Source organism: Pelobates fuscus, chromosome 1 (assembly GCF_036172605.1).
Source record: "Pelobates fuscus isolate aPelFus1 chromosome 1, aPelFus1.pri, whole genome shotgun sequence".
Lineage (NCBI taxonomy): Eukaryota > Metazoa > Chordata > Amphibia > Anura > Pelobatidae > Pelobates > Pelobates fuscus.
In genome coordinates, this window is record NC_086317.1 from 439,358,707 (window position 1) to 439,381,907 (window position 23,201).

At 40.6% G+C, this 23,201-nt stretch overlaps 1 protein-coding gene across 2 annotated transcripts in view; it reads left to right on the forward strand.

Moving 5' to 3' along the window:
• Nucleotides 1-23,201, forward strand: part of SPATA13 (spermatogenesis associated 13) — a 52,147-nt gene that overhangs the window by 13,333 nt on the left and 15,613 nt on the right. The window contains exons 4-5 of one of the 2 annotated variants that reach the window (XM_063429724.1): nucleotides 14,184-14,549; nucleotides 17,474-17,618. In XM_063429724.1, the coding sequence (XP_063285794.1) occupies nucleotides 14,184-14,549; nucleotides 17,474-17,618 (511 nt within the window). The remainder of the gene's footprint in view (nucleotides 1-14,183; nucleotides 14,550-17,473; nucleotides 17,619-23,201) is intronic. The other variant, XM_063429715.1, reaches the window with a different exon arrangement.

Sequence of the window (23,201 nt, forward strand, 5' to 3'; positions counted from 1 at the left end):
GAGTTAATTCATATCGGGTGAGATTTATCATGGCAAAAAAAGATGCTATTCTCAAAATGTTTCACTTAAGTGTGAGCTGAAGGGTTTCGAAGTGAATTAAAAGTAAATTTCAGTCTTGAGTCTAAACTAGCTGAATGTTACGGGACTTTTTCAGATGTCTTTTGTGGCCTAAAATTTTAAATTCACTTAGAATTTCTTGGCACTTTAGTGAATAAGTACCAAGTGTTAAATGTTGAGAGAGGTTCAATTGGTTTTCACGGTGATTGCTCCTTATTTAGCATCTCGCTCCAGAATAGCACCTGTTTTTGCCTTGATGAATTTCCCTAAATCATTTTTAAAAGTGAATTTTCTTTTAGGTGCTTTTAGTACCAAACAACCGTGGTTCCAAGTTCTAACGGGATGTAATGACTTTACTTATGAACGAATACCGGTAGACCAATGTTTTTTCACTAAACCCAGAATTTGAAGAAAGTGCTAATTTTAAGCCAGAATAGCAATATTTTATCTTAAAATTAGCATTTCCTTTGTCAGTTCTCTGTGTATAAACTGCCAGATAACAATTGTGTTAGGGCTATTCACGGAGTGTGAATTGTCTGAAATTCAAAGTGAATTTATAGCTAAATAGTATAAAATTTGCCATGTTTTAGTGGTTATTTTGGTCGATCATTTATCATTTGTCTGCGGCTTCTATTTCTAGAGTTAACTTATTAATGAAGGGTTTACATCCATCAGAGAATTGGCAAATAATAAAATGTGCTGGTGGCTATATTGTTCTTGATCTATATCTGATAAGTCTTACCTCATCCTAGTAAACGGAGTGGTGTGAGTCACCCATAGACCATGAAAAGTCTTGTATAGTAAATAATATAAAACAAAACGAAACTGGGGGCAGGAATCTCCACTGAACTACATTAACCCTATTTTATTTCTCATCGGTGTGAACTTAAAATCTGCATTGGCAATAAAGGGACTTTCAAGTGTAGCTAAACCGGTTTTGCTAGTCTTTCGAGTGCTCTTTCAAATGTTTCAGTGAGTCGGACAAAGGACACTGAACCATCAAGTTTAATTTTACCAAGATAAAAACCCCTTTGTATTGCAGAAAAAGAAAACAAAGGCCCACATTAAAATATTCTCAATGAGTAAAAGGAAAAGACATAAGTGACAACATGGAGATACTACTCCAGATAAATCTTTAAAAGAGTTTAAAAGGCGCTCGGTCACTTAAAAATTAAATATAAAAGGCATTTTGGCCACTGATACATCGGACACTAGTTTTCCCATTTGATAATTTTTTGGTGCTGTTTCACATGCAACTGACCCCCATTAGAGAAATGTTCCGTAAGAGATCCAGCTTTTCACATTGTGGGGGACAGCCGTCTAGAAGCCATGAGAGCACAGCATCAATCAGTGTGTGATACATTTATACTACATCTTCCTCCGATGAATGTTTAATGGTCTCATGCCTGGGCCTGCATGCCAACTGGATCTATTTTATTTTATTTAATTTTTTTTGGAACTCTCATCTTAACTACCATTATCACCCACAGTTTGTGCCTTTGGGTTTTTTGTTGGTACATGGACTTTGCTGCAAACCCGAGTGCACAGAGAGATTGACTAGGCCAGGCTGGATTGCTTACTGTAATATTTGGACTCCATCTAGGAGTCAAAGTTGGAAGCACCACAACGCCAGATATTTCTGATGAAATTTACCAAGATTGGACCGGAATCTGACTGCCTGTACAGAATAGAGATAAGACTGGAAGCCCTCACAGACATTTGAATTTGACCGGATTATTGAGAATGGCCTTGAACACTGATCAATTATATGATTAGGTAGAACCTGGTAATAGAAATATTCTAGAACACTGTAATAGACAGGACTCGTCAGAACTTGACTGGAAATGGATACATCTATGGAAATCATGCAGTACAATCTTAGAAGATGACATTATAGCATGCCACTGTGACTCTATAGTGCATGATTTTTATAGAGGGCTCCTACCTAGTCTTAAAAGACCAAGCTGAGAGGAGTCTCCTAGTACTTGTGGAGCCCAAACTGCTGGACTCTTGAAGTAGACCAGTGATGTGACCTCTGCATCTGTACTGGAGGTTTCAAGAGATCCATGGAAGGATCTGGATTGACAATGGTCTTCCATTAGGTACCAGCATTAAATGAATCCACACAAATTGCTTTCATTAAAAATTAACTGTCTTATTTATTTACTGTGACCCTATCTTCAGTACTCCCCACCGCCCCCCAGATTTAAGGGAAGTTGTGGTGTGTGTGTGTGGGGGGGGGGGGGGGGGGGGAGGGGGAGGGGGGAGGGGGAGGGGGAGGGGTTCTTCTTCTTCAATACTGGAGTGTTTTTGAAAACTGTTTAGATTTCTAGCCCTATTCTCCTCCCTGCAGCTCTTCTCTGAATTCGGGAGATCAACACTAGTGACTGTTTTCCTACCAATCCAATGTTTCACCTACCTGAACTATTGGAAGGCGGGCGCATATATGGCAGTTTCTCAGAGAACCATAGGTTGAAATTGTAACTCAAGTTCAAATACACAGATGTGTGTTGTGTAGAATTTAGCAAATATTCTAATGTATAGTTTAGTACAATTAAAGAATGAGTTGCCAAGGTAATATTCTTCCTTTCCTTGGACATGCCCCCAGTCAAGATTGGTAGGGTAGAGAATCAGAAGGAATGCTTACTAATCATTGGCTCTATGTAATACTTTGACAACACTTTAAGATGCTCCTAGCTCACCCCCTACACACACAATGCAGGCACTATGCCACCCAACATGTTCACATATTGCTCCCTTCACACACACTTCATCCCCTATAGACAAGGCATGCCTTATACACATTCTGCATCCCCACATACACTACATCCCCTACAAACACACAAACAAACTAGATCCCCTGTACATCAATACACACTGCACCCCATAAACACACATCATCTACAGCCACTACACGCACACTACATCCCCTATACACACACACACACACACACACACACATAAACACAAACTAAAGCACCTATATACACACACACTCTCACTCTTTACAGCACCTAGACACAGATACTACATCCTCTGACTACACATATTATACTACAAACACAACACAACTAAAACTGACCGATTTACAAAAAGCCCGACACCACAAACAACTCACTCTGCACTCATGCAATCCCACATTCAGCCTTCAAAATGCATTCACAATACTCTTTCCTGGCCCTTTTGTCCTGCGGTATCCCACTTATGGAAACACCAGAGACAAGCCACAAGCAAACGCAGCGCACGCATGTTATTAAGTTGCTTGCGCAGCGCAAGCAAAACACGGAGCCCTTTTCTCATGTGAGCGATCTCTGCGCATGGTCTGCCCTGTAAAAGCATGGAACCAACATGCCCACTTTGGGGAACATGCATGTAATTGGTGAGAACAACACATCCCTTCCTAATGGCCCGCTTTGATAAAAAAAAAAAAAAAAATGCCTATGACAGATATTTTTAAAAGTCGTGTCCTGGTAAAAGGGTCCACTGCCTATGGGTCAAACAGCACATGGAATTAATTTATTAGTTATAGGGCACAGAGGGACTGCGTGCAAGGTAAGTATCTATGTGGCCTTTTGTTCTTTTTGTTTTTTCAAGGCTCTGTGGCAAACATTTTTTTTTCCCAGAGCTAATTGACGTCTGTGATTGTCTCCATTTATTTGTATAAACTTCAATTCCGTGTTCGATAACGGACGTGACAGGTTACAAGCTGTGACTTTTGACTATACCTCTCCCCACGTCTTTCCTTATCACATAACCTATGTAGATATAATGCAGTTTTATAATACAAAAACACTTCCTAGACATGCAACAAGATTCATCTAAAGACATTTGCTAAAAAATAACCCTTTTCACATCACCAACTTGCTATATTTTTTAAATAACATTATATATAAACTTTCTAAGGAACATCAATGCAAATTTATAGAGGAGGTACAAAATTCAAATGTAACCATTTAAAAATGATTTCAAGATTCTAATAGGAACTTACATGGGAAACCAGGACCAGGATTTTCTGGACCATTAGGGTGTACCTGTAAACACATAGCACAATCCTTGTACACACTCGAGCTTCTGTTGTACTCTGGTTCTGTAGCAATCCCAAGCTGTATCTTAGCTCTGTCTCTGAATTGTGCTGCTGTTCCACCTCTTGATATCGATGATGGTGGAGACTGCACAGTACGGAGAATATTCTAAATCTCACTCCTGTCTAATAAACATGCCTCCGTTAATCTAAAAAGTCAGTTAAATACTCATAGGTTTATAATTCCACCCTTCCAAATTAGGGTATTATTATTGGACCTCCCTGCTTTTCGCAATTTCAATGCACAGCCCCTGATACAAATTTGTGAGGCTACTAAAGTGGATATATATACTCAGCACATCCAAGATATGCTTGTGTACCTCTGCTTTGCAATAGGCTTTATTGTAATTGCACATCATTCTAATTGAAGCGCACACATGTTAACCCCTTAAGGACCAATGATAGAATACTTCCCTCATTACAAACCGGTATTTTAAATATATCAAAATGTAATGTCCCACTCCTTTAATAAACACAGGACTGGTACAGATTCAAATAGAAAATAAACTGGGCAGTCCATACTGGCATAGGGCATATTATGATCTTTAAAGGGTTAACAACTTTAACTTGTTTTGTTTGGTGTTCCAATGAAGCTAGTTATGAATTATTTATTATAATTTTTTTCCTGTGAATTCCTTACTTTTGTAAAAAAAAATTCTGAGAGTCCTGTTTTTATTTACTTAAAAAATTTTTTTTTCTTCAAAACCTTTTACTTGCTAAGTGTGTACATAGGTGACTTGACATTATAAATATAATAGGCTTATCATACATGTTTATTTAAACGTGTATGTGTATATATATATATGTAGGTGTGTTTGCATAGTGGTGTATAGATAAACTTTTGTATAGATTATATGTCTCTCGAGCAGTATTTGACATTTCGATGCAGATTTTCATCACGGTTAGGCTTTGTGTTCAGAAAATTATTTTGCACACAATCATGTGCGTGTTTCTTGAATATTAACTTGAAAGTAGGCAATAGGACAAGTAAAAATGACTTCATTATTCTTTGGTGATTTGGTGCCTTGTATTATCTTCACAACTCCACTAATTGGCCTTTTTTTTTTTTTTTTACTGGTGGTAAAAATGACAAAAACGAGGATTTAAGAAATAAGTTAAAAATGATATATAATTACAAATAAAATACTATTGGTATTGTTAAGTTCTGTGAAATGTGGCAAAATTCCATATTGAGTTTTTTTTTATTTTAAATCAGGCAGACAAAAAGAAAATCTCCAGGCACTCGAGGTGTTCAATCCGCAGGTAAATTTCATGGAACAAAAAACCAGCAGCAACGTTTCAACCTGCTTGGAGGTCTTTGTCAAGCTTAGCAGGTCGAAACGTTGCTGCTGGTTTTTTGTTCCATGAAATCTGCCTGTGGATTGAACACCTCGAGTGCCTGGAGATTTTCTTTTTGTCTGCCTGATCGTTGTGGGATTGCTGGTCCTGCTCCAGTGCACGGTGTGTCTGCTGGGATTGAGTGCAGCTCCTATCTTCACATTTTTATTTTAAATAAGAGCATTATTGGATTATAGCTATAATGTTGCCGTTGTGAGCTGCATAATATGTACTAATGCAATACATATAGGGTTGTTCACTAAAGCGTCTTGAATTGAAAGTTACATAGCTGAAAAGAGACTTGCGTCCATCAAGTTCAGCCTTCCTCACATATGCTTTTGCTGTTGATCCAAAAGAAGGCAAAAAACCCAGTCTGAAGCGCTTCCAATTTTGCAACAAACTAGGAAAAAATTCCTTCTTGACCCCAAAATAGCAGTCAGATGTCTCCTTGGATCAAGCAGCGATTACCCCACTAATTAGAAATTGTATCCCTGTATGTTATGTTTTTGCAAGTATTTATCCAATTGCAATTTAAACATCTGTATAGACTCTGACAAAACCACCTCTTCTGGCAATGAATTCCATATCCTTATTGCTCTTACTGTAAAAAAAACCTTTTCTTTGCCTTAGATGAAATCTCCTTTCTTCAAGCCTAAATGTGTGACCTCGTGTCCTATGTATAGCCCTGTTTATGAATAGATTTCCAGATAATGGTTTATACTGCCCCCGAATATATTTGTATAATGTTATCATATCCGCGCCGTTTTTCCAAACTGAAGAGATTTAAATTTTTTAAAGTGAATTTCAAATCTTAGGACAAAATAGTAGAATTGAAAACAAAGTCAATTTGGCAACTTTATCCAATTCAGCTGCATACCTCTCAACATTCCTTACGGAAATAGAGGAACATTTTTAATTTTAGAGGTGTGACTGGGGATGTGGCCAGGTGTGAGCCTGTTCTGAGAGGTCTAAGGTGACCTCCTAATAAGAATTTATGTATATGGAAGAGAAACAATGTAACTTACGCATCCCAACATTTTGTATGCGGCAAATCAAGGTGGGGCTGGCCCCAGCCATCAGGGCTATGCAGGGAGAGCTTCTAGTGCCTGCTGCAGCCTGCACGGTTTAATGATGCACTTGTGCTGTGTTGCCTGGGGACAGTTCTCTAGTGTCCCCAGATGCAGGACACCAGGGAACCAAAGCAGGATGAGAACCCGAAATCGGGGAAATCAGCATTGCTGTGACTTTCAAGCAGCTCTGAGTTTTAAGTAGTTTTGACAACCCTTGGGGGTCTCTGCATATTTTGTAAAGACCCCAATGAGGAATTCACCACTTGGTGTGTGGTGGCCCTGGGGTGCAAAGGAATGTAGGTATTATCTACCTGAAACCTTCTCTAGCAGCATCTCCATCTGGGGAATCCACTTCAGCTACTGGGTCTTTATGCCATACCTCCCAACTCTGGCGTCCTAAGTATCATGACAGTGGGAGGAAGCTAAAGGGGCGGACCATTTAGGAAACTGGGATGGGTCAGCGTGATTAAATGGCAGATCAGCCCATCGTAAAAGGACACCAGGCTACCTGTCTATCATTCAGGCTGACCCACTGAGGGCAGACCCCGATGCGCTAGTGCTATGATTGTTGGGGACAGTTCACTGGTGGGAAAGGCCCTAAAAATCAGGACTGACCAGACAAAATTGGACATTTAGGTGGCTTGGCTTTATCTGCCAGGAGTTCATGTTCGTGCTTTCCTCTTGTGCATGTGCGAGAATGCAACACTGATGTTTACGGAGGATCTAGCAAGACAGCGGGAGCCTCCATAGACAATGCCTATTTCCTCACAGCAGTCACTAATGATGGCTGGAGAGAATTGAGAAAACATGACGACCTTCAATTTTTGACAAGAGCTGGAAAAATGCATATGACAAAGTAGCTCTTTTTTTGACTTTGTCTTATATTTTTTTGACTTAATTTGAATTTCAGTGACATTCCAACACGGTCATTGTGAGTTGTTTTTCATAAACATTTTCAGTATTCTTTATTAAATATTTTTTTCTTGTGGGGCAGGGAGGGTAGGTGTGAAAGAGTTGCTTTAATTGATGTGGAGCTCTGCTATACACTCACACATCAACAATATGGAGCTTCTAGAAACAAAGGCTGTGGGATCTGGTTCCAAAATAGACTGTCTCTTCTAAATAGGAATGCAACTATTTTGGCCTAACATGTTTAACATACATTACAATTGTAGATGTGTCACTTGATGGTTTGTTATTTTCTTTTTATTGATATTTTGTGTATTCAATTAGAATTTCCTTTTGTGTAATAAATGAATGGGCCATATGCAGAATACTGAAAAACACATTATAGCTATAGGGGCACCACACATGAAAATAAGCTGCAAACACTTACTCGTTCGGAAACCAACTTCTTATCAATATCTATACAAAAAAATGGAATAAGATGGCAATTTGTGCTAAGACTACCTTAAATCCAATATACAACACACAAAACATCAGAGAAGACTAACTCTCTTCCTCTGTTTTGTGGACTGTGTATATTATTTTATTTAATTCTTGCACATCTTGTTCTTATGCATAACTTTAGATGTTGTTTGAATTCACTCCCACAGTCCTTGGCCAAGAGTAGTGGGAGTTGTAAACGAGCATAGAATGCCCACACTCAGGAAGCTCTAATCTACATGGCAAAGTTATACAACAATGGAATACAACACCTTGCAAATTCCCTGCAACTCGATCTTGAATTAGTAATTGAATTAGGATTCATTTTAACTCCGTGGAGAATCCCTTTCACTATAACCGCCTCGACTGTAGGACGGTTTCTTGAGTTGTTTTCCATGAACAAGTTTAACTTCCTTAACGTTGGTCAGCTGCTGTGTGACTGGTACAAGGTCCGCCTGCAGACACAGTGAGCAAATACTGACAATCCTTACTGCAAAATCTGTCTGCAGGTGTTTACATTCAAAGTGCACGGCAATAAATGCTGAGAGCCGCCATGCCGTCTGCTGGCTGTCTGTTTCAGTGTGTCTGTGGGTCCTCATTACCAGTCTCTGGCAAACAGGTATGGTAAGGGGGAGGTGGTGTGTTGCGAGGTTGTAAACAATGGTGGTCTCACCGTAAATTAAGGCTAAACTCTCAGATTAATAATAATTTACCTTGAATGCTGACAGTCAGTGAGGTTGATACTACCAGAGGGTATTTGTTGGTCCTGTTATTAGAAGTGGTTATGGTAGCCCATTAGCTGGGGAGAGTGTTTTGTGAAGTGTATATATCTGACTGCTTGGAGGCTGATTCTAATTGGTGATGTTCTACTATTTATTTTTTAACATTCTAATGGTTTGTGTTGTGCACATCTACCAAAGCTAAAATATTTTTTATATATGAATCCAAAACTTACATTGTACTTGGCTGATGCTGAAAAAGGCATGATGTCTGGACACTAATCTTGGAAATGTTCCTCACCTACACTAAATAGCTATGTGTTTCAATGGCGGGCTATGCTGTTATCCACTTTGTGTTCTTTGTAGAGACTGACACGGTGGTAGTCCTGGATGTTCACTGACATGACATCCCTTGAATTTATGTATGAAAGCAGCAGTTTTTAATACTAAATGTAGTTGGTACTAGCATATTGTATTAATTAGGCTTTACCCCCAGTGCATGGTGGGATGGTTTCTGTCTAATGAAGGTGTTTTGTAGAATTGTTACATTATTTTGTATATTATAGGTTATAGTTGAATTCATCCTAAAGCTAATTTTGTAGTTCAAAGGGCTATTCCACTCCCCATAACCAGTACAGCCCGTTTCCTGGTATGGTTTGCCCTCTTACCCGGTCCTGCCAGATGCTGCGTCTCCTGTATGGCCGCCTATGATATTGCATCCGGTTTCTGCAGATCTGGTTTCCAATCTTGCCGCCCATTCATTGGCTGAGAGCATCAGCCAATGTTTGCAATTCTGTGCATATAAATACATGCACATAATTGACATTAGACAGCCCATAAATCTATCTCTGGACTGGATCATGATGCCCCAGTGATGTTGCCAGAGGCGGAGTTCCATCTCCAGCAGCAAAGTTAAACTCCCTATGAGCAGTGTTTTATACCAAAGTGCTGCACATAGAGCCTCAAGGTACCCTCACCATTTCAGATCACTTATCTGGTCATGGTGCTTGGAGTAACTCTTTAAGTATAGGTTGCTAGACTAAAACAAAGCTACATACATAATTTTGGGTCAGTTGTAAATGGTTAAGAACCTTGTATTTGCATTAGTCAAAGGACCACTATCTGTCTCTTGCTGGGCAGACCCCACGTTTGGGTGTACATATTACAGCTTACATGTCACCAATGTCCCCAATGTCTAAACCTTTTCTAGTTTATGCAGAGATTTAATTACATGAATATGTAATTCATATACAGAGGCGGCTCTAGACTTTATGAGGCCTTAGGCGAAACGCAAACATGAGGCCCCACTAACAAAAAAGTGTCACATATACACATTGATGCACTCTCTACCTGTGTGTGTGCCTGAGAGTGTGTCTGACAGAGAGTATCATTGTGTGTGTGAATGTATGTCTCTGTGAGCATGTTTGCGTTTTTGTCTGAGACCCTGTGTATGGGGTAGCTGCTTGAAGTGTGTTGTGTGTATGGGGGCGGGGTGATGGTGAGAGGCGGGTGATGGTGAGAGGCGGGTGATGGTGAAAGGGGGGTGATGTGAGAGGCGGGTGATGGTGAAAGGGGTGTGTTGGTGAGAGGGAGCGGGGGGTGTGATGGTGAGAGGGAGCGGGGGGTGTGATGGTGAGAGGGAGCGGGGGGGTGTGATGGTGAGAGGGAGCGGGGGGTGTGATGGTGAGAGGGAGCGGGGGGTTGATGGTGAGAGGGAGCGGGGGGTGATGGTAATGTGAGGGTGAGGGGGGGTAATGTAATGTAAGAGTGAGGGGGGGTAATGTGAGAGTAAGGGGGGTAATGTGAGAGTAAGGGGGGTAATGAGTGAGAGGGGGGTAATGTGAGAGTGAGGGGGGGTAATGTGAATGTGAGGGGGCATAATGTGAGAGTGGGTGGGTAATGTGAGAGTGAGGGGGGTAATGTGAGAGTGAGAGGGGGTAATGTGAGAGTGAGAGGGGGTAATGTGAGAGTGAGAGGGGGTAATGTGAGAGTGAGAGGGGGTGATGGTGAGTGGGGTGAGGCTGAGGGTGGTGACGGAGGGTTATGCTGAGGGTGGTGGGGGTGAGGCTGAGGGTGGTGAGGGGGGTGATGCTGAGGGTGGTGGGGGGAGTGATGCTGAGGGTGGTGGTGATGATGAGGGTGGTGGTGATGATGAGGGTGGTGGTGATGATGAGGGTGGTGGGGGATGGTGGTGATGATGAGGGTGGTGGGGGGGTGGTGGTGATGATGAGGGTGGTGGGGGGGTGGTGATGATGAGGGTGGTGGGGGGTAAAGCTGAGGGTGGTGGGGGGTAAAGCTGAGGGTGGTGGGGGGTAAAGCTGAGGGTGGTGGGGGGTAAAGCTGAGGGTGGTGGGGGGTGATGGTGGTAGGGGGTGAGGCTGAGGGTGGTGATGGTTGTGGGGGGTGAGGCTGAGGGTGGTGGGGGGTGATGGTGAGAGTGGTGGGGGGTGATGCTGAGGGTGCTGGGGGGTGATGGTGAGAGTGGTGGGGGGTGATGCTGAGGGTGCTGGGGGGTGATGGTGAGAGTGGTGGGGGTGATGGTGAGGGTGGGGAGGGGTGATGGTGGGGGGTGAGGCTGAGGGTGGTGGGGGGTGATGGTGGTGGGGGGTGAGGCTGAGGGTGGTGTGTGATGGTGGTGGGGTGATGGTGAGAGTGGTGGGGGGTGATGGTGGGGGGGTGAGGCTGAGGGTGGGGGGGTGATGCTGAGGGTGCTGAGGGGTGATGGTGAGAGTGGTGGGGGGTGATGGTGAGGGTGGGGAGGGGTGATGGTGGGGGGTGAGGCTGAGGGTGGTGGGGGGTGATGGTGGTGGGGGGTGAGGCTGAGGGTGGTGTGTGATGGTGGTGGGGGTGAGGCTGAGGGTGGTGGGGGGTGATGGGGTGATGGTGGGGGGGGTGAGGCTGAGGGTGGGGGGGTGAGGCTGAGGGTGGGGGGGTGAGGCTGAGGGTGGTGGGGATGATGGTGGGGGTGAGGGTGGGGAGGGGTGATGGTGGTGGGGGGTGAGGCTGGGGGGTGATGGTGAGAGTGGTGGGGGTGAGGCTGAGGGTGATGGGGGTGAGGCTGAGGGTGGTGGGGGGTGATGGTGGTGGGGGTGAGGCTGAGGGTGGTGGGGGGTGATGGTGGTGGGGGTGAGGCTGATGGTGGTGGGGGGTGAGGCTGAGGGTGGTGGGGGTGATGGTTGTGGGGGGTGAGGCTGAGGGTGGTGGGGGTGATGGTGAGAGTGGTGGGGGGTGATGGTGGGGGGGGTGATGGTGGTGGGGGGTGAGGCTGAGGGTGCTGGGGGGTGATGGTGAGAGTGGTGGGGGTGATGGTGAGGGTGGGGAGGGGTGATGGTGGGGGGTGAGGCTGAGGATGGTGGGGGTGAGGCTGAGGGTGATGGTCTTATGGACTTATCTTCTTCCACTTCGCATTATATCTTTTCAGTTGGGCTGGTGACTTTAGTCCACCTTTAGAGCTGTCACATATAAACATTTGTAATCTGGAGGCAGTTTTTTGGGGGCGTAAAGAAGCATTCGCCCCAATTGGACATGTACTTTTTTTTTTTTTTTTTTTACATTTATTCTGATTTCTGCCTTTCACTTTAATTTTACATTATTTTATTCTTGCACTCTGGTTGACACAGGAGAATGACATTCAGAATTTCCCTTTATTTATCTGTAAACAGGGTTTCATGCTTCTCTTGTTTAAATGATTTGCTGTCAAAACTGTTCGAAACATAGTGTCTACACCATTAAATCAATAGTGCCATATAATTTATTTTATTTGTTTTGTTTATATTTCAGTTTAAATTTTCTATTTCAATATGTTGGAATATATATATATATATATTACAGAGCTAAATTTAATTGTTTCCTTGAAAGGCCATCTTTATGTTAAAGGAACGCTCCAAGCACCATAACCACTAAAGCGCACTGTAGCAGTTATGGTGCCAGCAGTGCCATGGTGCCCCTCCATTGTAAGTAGCCAAACCATTTATTAATAGTTTGACGTCTTATCTGGGGTCTACTGAGGGCTGCTTCCCACCTTCTCTCAGCGGTCAGCAGTGTTTGAAGTTCCTGAATAAGGTTTTTCTGTTAGCTCACTTGAGCTAAGCCGTGCCACACAAGGCCGGCTCCATGGCAGAGCGCATCAGCTGGTAGCTCTAATCCAGTGAGCTAAGCCCTGGACAGCTGGGCTTGGCTTAGACAGGAGTAGACAACCATCGGCACTCTTGATGCTGTGAACTACATTTCCCATAAGGCACTTACAGCCGCAATGCAGGCAAAGCATCAAGGGAGATGTAGTCCGTAACATCTGGAGTGCCGGCTTAGGCAGAGAGTTTCTGACTGAGAGGAGGCTGCAGTGAAGGTAGGGAGCGGCACTCAACAGATCCCAGGTTAGAAGTCAAACCAGCACCATAGTGGATTTGGTGCTTGGGTTGTTAATTTAAATTACTATAAGCGTTACCTAGTGTTTCCGGAGAAAATATATTTAGAAATTAAATTAATTTTATTTTCTAAGCCAGAAAAAGCAGAAATCGAGACGAGAGTGAAAATCCTCAGTCTGAGTGCAGCTACATTAAAACATTCCCTTATATTGTTCAAATATACAGGGACTACATAATAAAAATGGGTGCACATGACCGTTTTATTCACTAGCAAATATTGGTTCCTTATCATGGAGTGTGTACATTGTAAGTGAAAAGCACTGACATTTTAACTGTTTTCTTGGTTGGTTTCGAACAAAAATGCCATGGACAATTTTTTATATGAAAGTACTGGGTGCACATACAGAGAGATTAAGATTCCACAGGTCTCTGGGCAGTTTACATCAATCCGTAGTTCCGGGGCCCCTGTCTAACACCTAGGCCCCGTCATAGGGTTGCCTTGTGAATAAGCCTACTCTGGCTGCATGGTGAAGTATTGATCAGGAAACTCCAAGATGATGAAGGATGCTGCCAGTTATTTGGTTGGGTATTTTGGGTAAATTCCTAATGTTATTTTTTTTATCATATAACTTTTTGTCTTATTTCGTCCCCCCAAAATTCTCTAATTTTTAAACGTACTCCAACCAGCTCACTCATATGGGATTTCCCCATTGTAAAACTCTACTTGGAACAATTTTCAGAACAGATGTAGGGAAAAAAATCCTTTATAAACATTCACTAAAATTCTACAGACATGTAAATGTAAGTCCATTGAAGTAAACATATTGCAAATATTTTATTGGAAAAAATATTAGCTGATGGATAGTTTTTTACGTGAATTCTTACAGGTTTAGCTGTGGGACTAAAAGACAGATGAATGTTAAGTCATAAAATTGAAATGAAAGGACACTGGGAGTCAAGGATTATTGGCCAGTATTCATCAAGGAATGTTGGTTGTGTCACATCTTTCTATGGAATAGTCATTTTCTGAAAACCTTCTTTTTTGTGTTATGTAATCTTTCTATGGAATAGTCATTTTCTAAAAAAACTTTTTTTTGTGCTTTGCAAATTGTATTTAAATATTATTTTCCCTGGTGCACCTTAAAAACACTCTTCACCTTTTGAAAAGGTTCCTATTGAAGACGCGTGGACAAAAGCCCCACCACAAGATGAGGAAAAAGCAGACCATCAAAAATCACTCTCTCGAAAAAAGTCATCCGGGAAAAGCAGGTCGCGACCAAGGCCACTTTCAGACTATGGTCAATTGGCCATCCGTAGCTTTTCTATCCCAGAAGACTCTGTCCCAATGGAAACTCCACAGACTGATAGCGGGAAGTGTAAATTTCCCCTACGCTGTTTTAGTGAGGAGGAAAAGTTCCGCAAACATAGCACTGAGTACCAAGGAAATTATAGAAGACGACCCATTTCTGTTATAGGTGGTGTCAGTTTTTATGGCACGTCAGAAGATGGAGAAGCTGGTGATATGCTTCAACAAGTAAGAACTTGGAAAGCATGAAATCTTCTACAAAATTAAATATCTTCCAACTATCCTATAATTCTCACTTTTTATTGCATCTCTTAACCATGATCTACCTTTATTACAATCTTCAAAATTCTATTCCTCTGATAATAATAAACCATGCATGTTATCAAACTAACTCATAATTTCTTGCCTTTTCAACTAATTATGTTCTCTTTTTGGCACAACGATCTATAAAGCATTAATTTGATCACCGACATTACCTTGTCAAAATGTATCTTTATTTTATGTCTTTTCAATATGTAGTTGTTTAAGCATTAAAGCGGCACTGTCATGGCCGCATCCAGGTTTTTTTTGGTTTTTTTTGTAACCCCCCTCCCAACTTCACTACATCTTATTGTCACCCCCAAATGCTCCTAAGCCCCCATATTACCTATTTTTAAAATCTTTTATTTCGTGCCCGGACCTAGGTCCTGGGCACCGCAATCTTTGTGTGGGTACATGAAGTCCCTGTGGGACACGTTATCTGCCCACACTAGATAGCACTGTGAAATTCCTGTGCATGCCCAGTTAAACACTTGGGCCATTCGCTATAGTCCGACATACGGTCGGGAATTTCGTCCATTCATCAGAAAGGCGAAGGAATGAATAGAAATTTCAGACAAACACACTGAATACATTGTCATTTAGGCCCACCATCTGTCACCCATGGGTGGGGCCCGGGGGGAGGACAATAGGTGTCCCCCCCCATTGTCTTTTAGGGTCCCCACCCACCTGAGAGTGGGCAAGAAGAGGAAGCAATTAGGGAAAGGTAAGTTCAGCATGACAGTGCCGCTTTAAAGAGATTTGGCTTGACGGTCCCATTAAAGGAGCCTTCTAGTGTACTATTGTACTCATTTTTATTTAGATGGATATATTTCTGTTACCATGCAAAATTCCAGTATTATTTTAGTAATTTTTTGCATGTTGCTAAATAACGAATGTATGCTTGGATGCTCCTACAAAAGAACTATGGTCCCCTATAACCCCGTAACATGATAGTCAGTAGGAAATGTTTCTGTAATCTGTTTCATAATACATGATCAGATTTTTACTTTTAGAAATATCATAAATCCCATTTATTTTTATTTTTTTTGTCATTTTAGTCTCATAACAGACACCATAACTAAGATATAGAGAAATGCAGAAAGTGCATGTATTTGGGAGTGTATATAACACATAAAAGCAACCGCTTTACTGTGACCTCAAAGGGTGGCAATTTCCTTCCTGATCATGGAAGATGATAAGGTGTGGTGATTTCAAAGTATAGTTACAAGACTAGGGTTCTCTGCTTTGCAAAGTATTCTTTAACCCATTAGGAGCCAGTGAGTGTTACTTAATATTCTCCCCATAGTAATTATTAAAAGGAATACAAACTGCCTGTCAGGGATGAGCCCCCCTAGCTCATAAAACTGGTCGATTATTAAAAACATTTCAACAACCTAATCTCTATTGAAGGCCAGATGAAATTTTTTATGTAAATGAACAGAATTTGTAGAGAACAAGTTAAATATTCAGTATTTCTCCAGAGGTAGTAAATCATTTAGAATAATTGCAGGTAAGTAATGTTTCTGTTTTTCTGAAAATGATATTTGAAAACCAAATAAATAATATATATATATATTATTATTTTTATTATTTTTGCGCTAACTGATACGACCGTGTTTTAAGGTATTTGTTTCTGGTTTTCTTTAAATGTATTTATGATAAATACATTTTTGGGTTCACATAAAATATTTGTTTAGTACAATATTGCAAGTCATTAACCTAAAGAAAACATGTAAAAAAAACAAAACAAAATAACTGTTAGGGTTTGTAGTTTGTTTTTTTTTTTTTCACTGAACTGACAGAGTTCCGTGCTGCCTCAGTCATGTATGCCAGGGTTGTAACTATCCCACGGCACAAAAGAGCAAATATTTCAGTTTTGAGCAGAAACACTGTAAATATAGTTTCCTACGAAATGGCCACTTCTAAAAACAGAAGTGGTCGTAGTGGCTAGAGTAACACTTGAAACATTATAGAACAGAATTAGAATGTATCGGTGTCCTTTAGGCTAGGCTGAACTGGGACAGAATATCAGTCCAGGGCAGCATATTTTGTTCCCCCCTGACCCCTATGGGTCCGTATCATTATTTTCCATCTCTGGTTTCTTTTTCTCCTCTCATTCTACTGCTTACAATGTGTGGGAGCTATATAAGTTCCCATGTTAATTCACTTCCAGTGCAAATTGACTTATTAGAGGCCTGAGCACAAAGCAACACAAGCAGCTATAAATCGATAACATCGCAAATACAGCATGAGGTAGGGGAGGAAACTGTGTGTTTCTGGTATATAAAATGGGGCTCCCATGTCTATTGGGGCTCCCAGGTCAGGTATATAAAAATGGGGCTCCCAGGCCTATCTGATTTACAAGGTGAGTGGAGGAGATCCCTGATCTCTCTAATTGCCCCTTGCAGCATTTGTTATTCACATTTATAAAGCAAGCATCAGCCTACTCTGAAGCACTTTTACAGTTTTAATGAGAATCCCAATACAAACTATTAGAAATGCTATCCAGAAACAAGAAGTAATTAATTCCCCTGCTCAAATGAGCTTTCAATCTAGAGGTTGTTTGGTACATATTTTCGTAGGTACTTCTAGGGGATTGTGTATTCGTGTTAGAGGGGAATAAACACTATAGTTTCACTTTGCTCTGCAGTGAAGTGTGCTTAAAATCCAAAAGTAAATCAAAGTTCTTACAGTATTGAACTGGGTAAAAAAATTAAATCTATATAAAATTTGTTAGTAGTGTCTCTCTATCTGCAAACATTTTCAAGATAAAGTGTTGTGTACCTTACCTATACATGCTGCAATGCATCTTGTGTTTTTTGTTTACAAATCTTTCTGTATTTTACCCGTAGCCTGTACCACGACCTCCAGTACCGGCTCACAAAGTACCACCATATAGGGCAGTGTCTGCCCGCTTACGGCCTTACACCTTCTCTCAGAGCACGCCAATTGGCCTGGACCGAGTCGGCTGCCAGAGGCAGGCTAGGATCTCTAACAGTAAGTTCTAAATTCTGCTTTTTTTTCCTGGCATAAATCCAAAGATAAATGCAAAAAGATTTGAATTTTGTGACGTGCTTAGAACATGTTCCATTACGGTATAGTTTGTTAGAGCAAATAAATATTAAATGATTTTTATACCGAACATAAAAGATTGTAAAGTCTACCCTGTATACACATTGCTTCCGATAAAGGTGCTGTATATTCATATATTTGATATCTGTTGCACTTTTTTGAGTTTGTGCATAATATGCACTTTTTTGAGTTTCACACATTTTAATTTGAGAGTCTTAGGGGGTAGTTTACACATACTAGTATCATAAAGATACAAAGTTATACAAACAAAATACTGTTTTTCAGATTCAGAAGATGCATGGTATGTAACATAGCAATAAGGTTTACATTTATAAAACATTTGAATCCTTACTTGATGTGTAGTACTAAGGAATAAACCCCATTTCTCTAATCTACTTCCTTGTCTTTGACTTTGCTGAGCAATAATCTGACCTGATCAAAGTTTGCTTTGTGGTTTGACAGGCAATAAAACAAACTGTGATTTCCAAAGTGGTATATGGAGTGCATGGAGTACACATGCTGATGGCATTGTTTCTGTGGAAAATACCACATCTATAGAATGTTGTACCACACTTTAGATCACTACATTCTCATAAATATCCCATTTGCTGCCTCTAATAATTTTAATTTCACATAGTCTTCTGTTTTCGTTCGTTAGTGGTTATGATGATGCTAAATTGATCATATAATTTATCTTTGTTCCAGTCTGCTGTTGCATCAGTCACAGGATGTATTAAAACAAGTTTAATGTGCTAAGTTTAAAAGGGGAAGTATTTAAAGGGACACTTTGGGCACGGTGCAACTTAAAGGGACTTTATAGTCACCAAAACAACTACAGCTTAATGTAGTTGTTCTGGTGAGTATAATAGCTCCCTTCAGGCATTTTCATGCAAACACTACCTTTTCGTAGAAAAGGCAGTGTTTACATTGCCCCTAGTGACAACTTTAAGTGGCCATTCCTTAGATGGCCACTGGAGGGGCTTCCTGGCTCAGGGCTGCACAGTAAGCAGCCCTGACGTTCAGATATTAAACATGCAACAAAATGCAGCATATTAAAGAGCCAATCAAATGCTTTCCCATAGGACTCATTTTTCGCAGAAGTATTCCATCACCTTTCTGTTGATGACGCGTGTTCTATGGGCTGTTGTTGATAGAAGCAATTAAATAGTTCAGTTGGAAAAATAAAAATAACTGGTACATTAGTAACTTTATTTATTTATTTATTTATTTATTTTTTAAGGATTTTTTTGGGGGGGGGGGTCTGTAATTAAAGTGTGAAACCCCCCAGAATTCAAAATTACTTTGTAATGGAGATCATATAGTAAGCCAAAATAGCTGACCTGGAATCACAGTTACGTAAGTTAGAATAGTTTTCTCATGTGGCTTTTTGGGCCTCTCGTTTTAATTTAACTTTGAATTTCTAGCAATACAAACTTTAGTGAATAAAGCTGCAATTTACCTTCCAACCTTTTGTAGCATGGAGTGTGGTAGTAATTTTTATTTCATTTTGCCTTATTTTGGTAGTGTTTCTGGGTACATGCGTGTGTGTGTGTGTGTGTGTGTGTGTGTGTGTGTGTCTGTCTGTCCCCCCCTTCTGATGATCTACCTCAACTGTGACTCATTGCCTCATAACCCTGCAATGGAGTAACTTCATCTGGACATACTAGGCTTTTCATACCCTGGCAGTAGCTAGCAGAGTATTGGTTTGTGTAATGAGGGTGGTGTCTGGTGGTTCCCTAATATTAGGGAAGTATAAAATTTAAACATACAAGAGAAGAGTTGCTTGATTAGCCTGGCTGTGAGCTCTGTTTTGGGAAGGCTCATTCATAAGTCATGTCTCACTGTCTGTCAGTAAAATGTTTACAAAATATATTTTAGTCTGGTTTATTTATCTGACTATGTCCAATAACTGAAATGTATAGCAGGGTCTTGGTTGTTTTATTTGCAATGCTTGTGTTTGGCAGATCAGCCAAGACTAACAGGTTAATGAATGCATACAAACCCCATGCTGCTGGACACGAGACCTGTAACTGTGGCTCTTGAGCCAAACTAACATCCTTCTGTACAGAACCAGTTTTTTTTTCTTTTGCAAGACCATTGAGGATAAACCATTTAAATCCTTTCCAAAATTCAAACGTTCTTTTGGAATTACTATTTTCCACTTTTAGTTGGGGAAAATGATAGTGGGTTTTCCTTTATTAACAAAATAAATATAATTTTGTTTGGATTTTCATGTGTGTCCTCACACTTCCATGCTGATTGGCTGATGAACTCTCATTCTTAAAGTTTTTGGCTATTGGCTCCACCCCATCTGTTTACCCTACATCATTCAGCCTGCCCTGCTGCCCACCTAACAGACCCACAGTGGCAATTACAAGCTGTGCTGCCATGTGTCTCTATGTAAATTGTTAGGGATAGTGTCCCTTTAAATAGTGAGTCTATCAGGTTGCCTTATTGCACAGTGTGTTTTATCTAGAAGGTATTATCTCCTGCTTTTTTTTAATAGTCTGCTAAATCCTGCAACAGCCTCTCGCGTGTTATTCTTGTTGAATAAACAGAGCAGGAGATAAGGAAATCTAAAGTAAACACACTGTGCTGTAAGATCAACTTGACAGTGAAACAATTTTTTTCCACGCAGGTTGGAAACCAAAGTGATTTAACGCTTTAAGAGTACTGAGCAGTAAGACTGCAGGGGAACGATTTGTACAGTGTTAAGCACATTTCTTTAAAGCTAAGTACTAGAAGTTGATAAGGAATTAAAAATGAGTTACAAAAAAATAATGTAGTGGTATAAATAAAGAAGAAGGACTAGTTAAAATATAATCTAAGTAAGTACAATGTATACACGGAGTGCTCTGCTTTGCCCTAAACTTTCCATACATGTTTGTTCTGAATTTGCCATTATTAGAGTTATTTGCACACAGTTTTTTTTTTTTGCTTTGCTGCATTATTTAACCATGACTGACTGATTTAGATGTGGCAGTCCGTGTTCTGTATTGTGTGGGTTAGTGTTGATGGCACAGGCGGCTATGCAGTAAGACTGCAATCATATTGATATTTTTTTTTAGCACTTTCTCCCTAAGGGTACCCCACGGTGTCGTCACTCAGAGCATCCAAATTCGCAGCAGCAGCACATAATGTTGAATTGTTAGTTGCCTCCTAGTGTGTGGCCTGATATCCATGCGCTGAGGATCGGAGCCATGAATAAGCTTTTCTGCAGGCTCTCACTGTTGATCTAGCATCTTTTTTAGCAATGTCCCTGGTGTTCGAAAGCCGAGCCCCTTGGCTAACGGGCATTTTTTGGAGAACAGCATGATAGTTTGGGAGGGGGGCATGGCACGTTTTTGGAGTCTGGAGAGCCTTCACATGGGTATGTGTGAATTTTTATTTTAATATTTCTAGGGTTGTTTTAGTGTGTATAGATAGAGATTATTTTCAGAGTTGCATAGTTCTGCTTATCTTGCAAAGAGATAAGACGGCAGCTGAAATTTCATATTGAGAAAAATTACGTTTTAAATATTTTCTTTGCTGTGGGATGTGAGTGTTTGTTTATTTGCTGTAGGCACTGCGTTAATTACAGTGTTTTTATTTATTTGTGTTGTTTTTTTCTGCTTGGAGCTTTAAAGTGTTTACATGAATGAATTGCAATTTTTCTTCTAAAATGGCCAACTCTTGATTCTTGAATTGAAAGATGTACTCCAGCAATGCACCTCATCCTTACCTCATTTAACTATTTCAGGAGAGTAAATTTAGACACTGTTTCCACAGGGGCCGTAATGGCTTAATGTAGCACCCCAGATGTTTGTGAACTATGATTCGATAAATGTCTTGTTAGACATTAGGGTTTCTGAACATCACAGGCAATTTAGATCACAAATTGTAAAAGTGCCGAAGGTAGGAATCATTGTGCTAGTGTGTGCACATTTATTATGTATGTTTATTTGCAAAATATTGGGTTTAAGAAGTTTCCAAATTACTTGCAAGTTTTAGGCCAGAATTTGGGCACAATGGGATTGAATAAGACTGGTGGGTGTGTTACCCCAGTGTTCTCAGCTAATCAGTGATGTCCAATTTCGATAAAATTGACAATGAATTTTCAGAAGTGCTTGATTATCAATTGTTAATGTGATGGAGATGGGGCTGTTTCTCAGCAATATAAAACCAAGGGAATTGCGCTACGCCAGTCTAGGCAATTTCACCACTAAAGCAGTCTGTAGGAGTAGTGCTCCTTAAAATGTTATTTTAACATTACAGCTAAGTTCACAAAATGGATCTGTGCCCAGCTTGGCAAAGGGACACTATTGTCACCAGAACAGCTACAACTTAATGTAGTGGTCCTGGTGTTTATAGCCCTGTCTCTGCAGTTTTTTCAGAGAAAAGGCAGTGTTTACATTGCTGCCTAGTAACGCCTCTAGTGGCAGTCACTCAGACAGCCACTAGAGGTTCTACCTGTGCTAGTGCTGCACAGTTTGACTGGCGTGGCATAGGAAAAAAAAGAGGAGTAAAATCACCTTTTAATGTTCTAATGGGGGCTGGGAACCTAACCTGCCACATGGGCACTAAACTGTCAAAAATACATGTTTATATTCCTGGCAATATATTGTTTCCATAATATAGAACTATGTACGTTAATTGGCTACTAATTATTACCTGATATGCTACAGGACAATGTAATAAGGACTGCGGTCATCTCTAAAAGTAGATGCTCAAATGTTGACTTAAGGCTTGCAAAGCACCATAGGAGTTGAAGTTCTTTGAGAGCTGGGCGTCTACTTTTTAGCCACCCCAGGAATAGGCCACGGGGTTTTCCGAACACAAACAATACAGTTGCACATTTCATGACAGTTAACCAATTCCGGACACCTCTCTTGCAGGGCTCAGCAGGCTGCAAATGAATTCCTCTCATTCTGTGTGAGTTAACATTGTGTCTGATTAAGTGAGTCAGACGGAGAATTGCTCTGTATTTAACTCCTTCACTGCCCAGTAACAACATTTTCTATGTCAAAAGGTTCTCCTGTGATGGAATGCTTTAGCCATCAAACATCCCCTTTCTTTCTATTATGGTTAGTTTTGTTTTTTGGGATTTTTTTTTTCTCTTTGTTCTTTAATATGAAATGCTGTGCCAGTGTGTAATGCTGCAGTATACTGCAGTCTGATAATCAGAGATGAATCTGATCCTGGAAGCATGGCTCGGGAGAAATGGCTGGAGTCATCCGAGAACGCCACCTTCATAATACATTTAATTTCAAGAGGGATAACCCATACTAGCAAGTGCAATATATATATATATATATATATATATATATATATATATATATATATATATATATGCAATAAATTCAGGGAATATGAGATTGTTACCCTAGGTTCCACACCTACACCCATTAATGGATTTATACATTTTATAGAATAAGTCCTTGATATTTTCCTGCATTTTTATAGTTATCTGAGAAAACACACTTGATCTCCCAGGCAACACGATGGAAAAATTGGTTCAAAGAATTATTT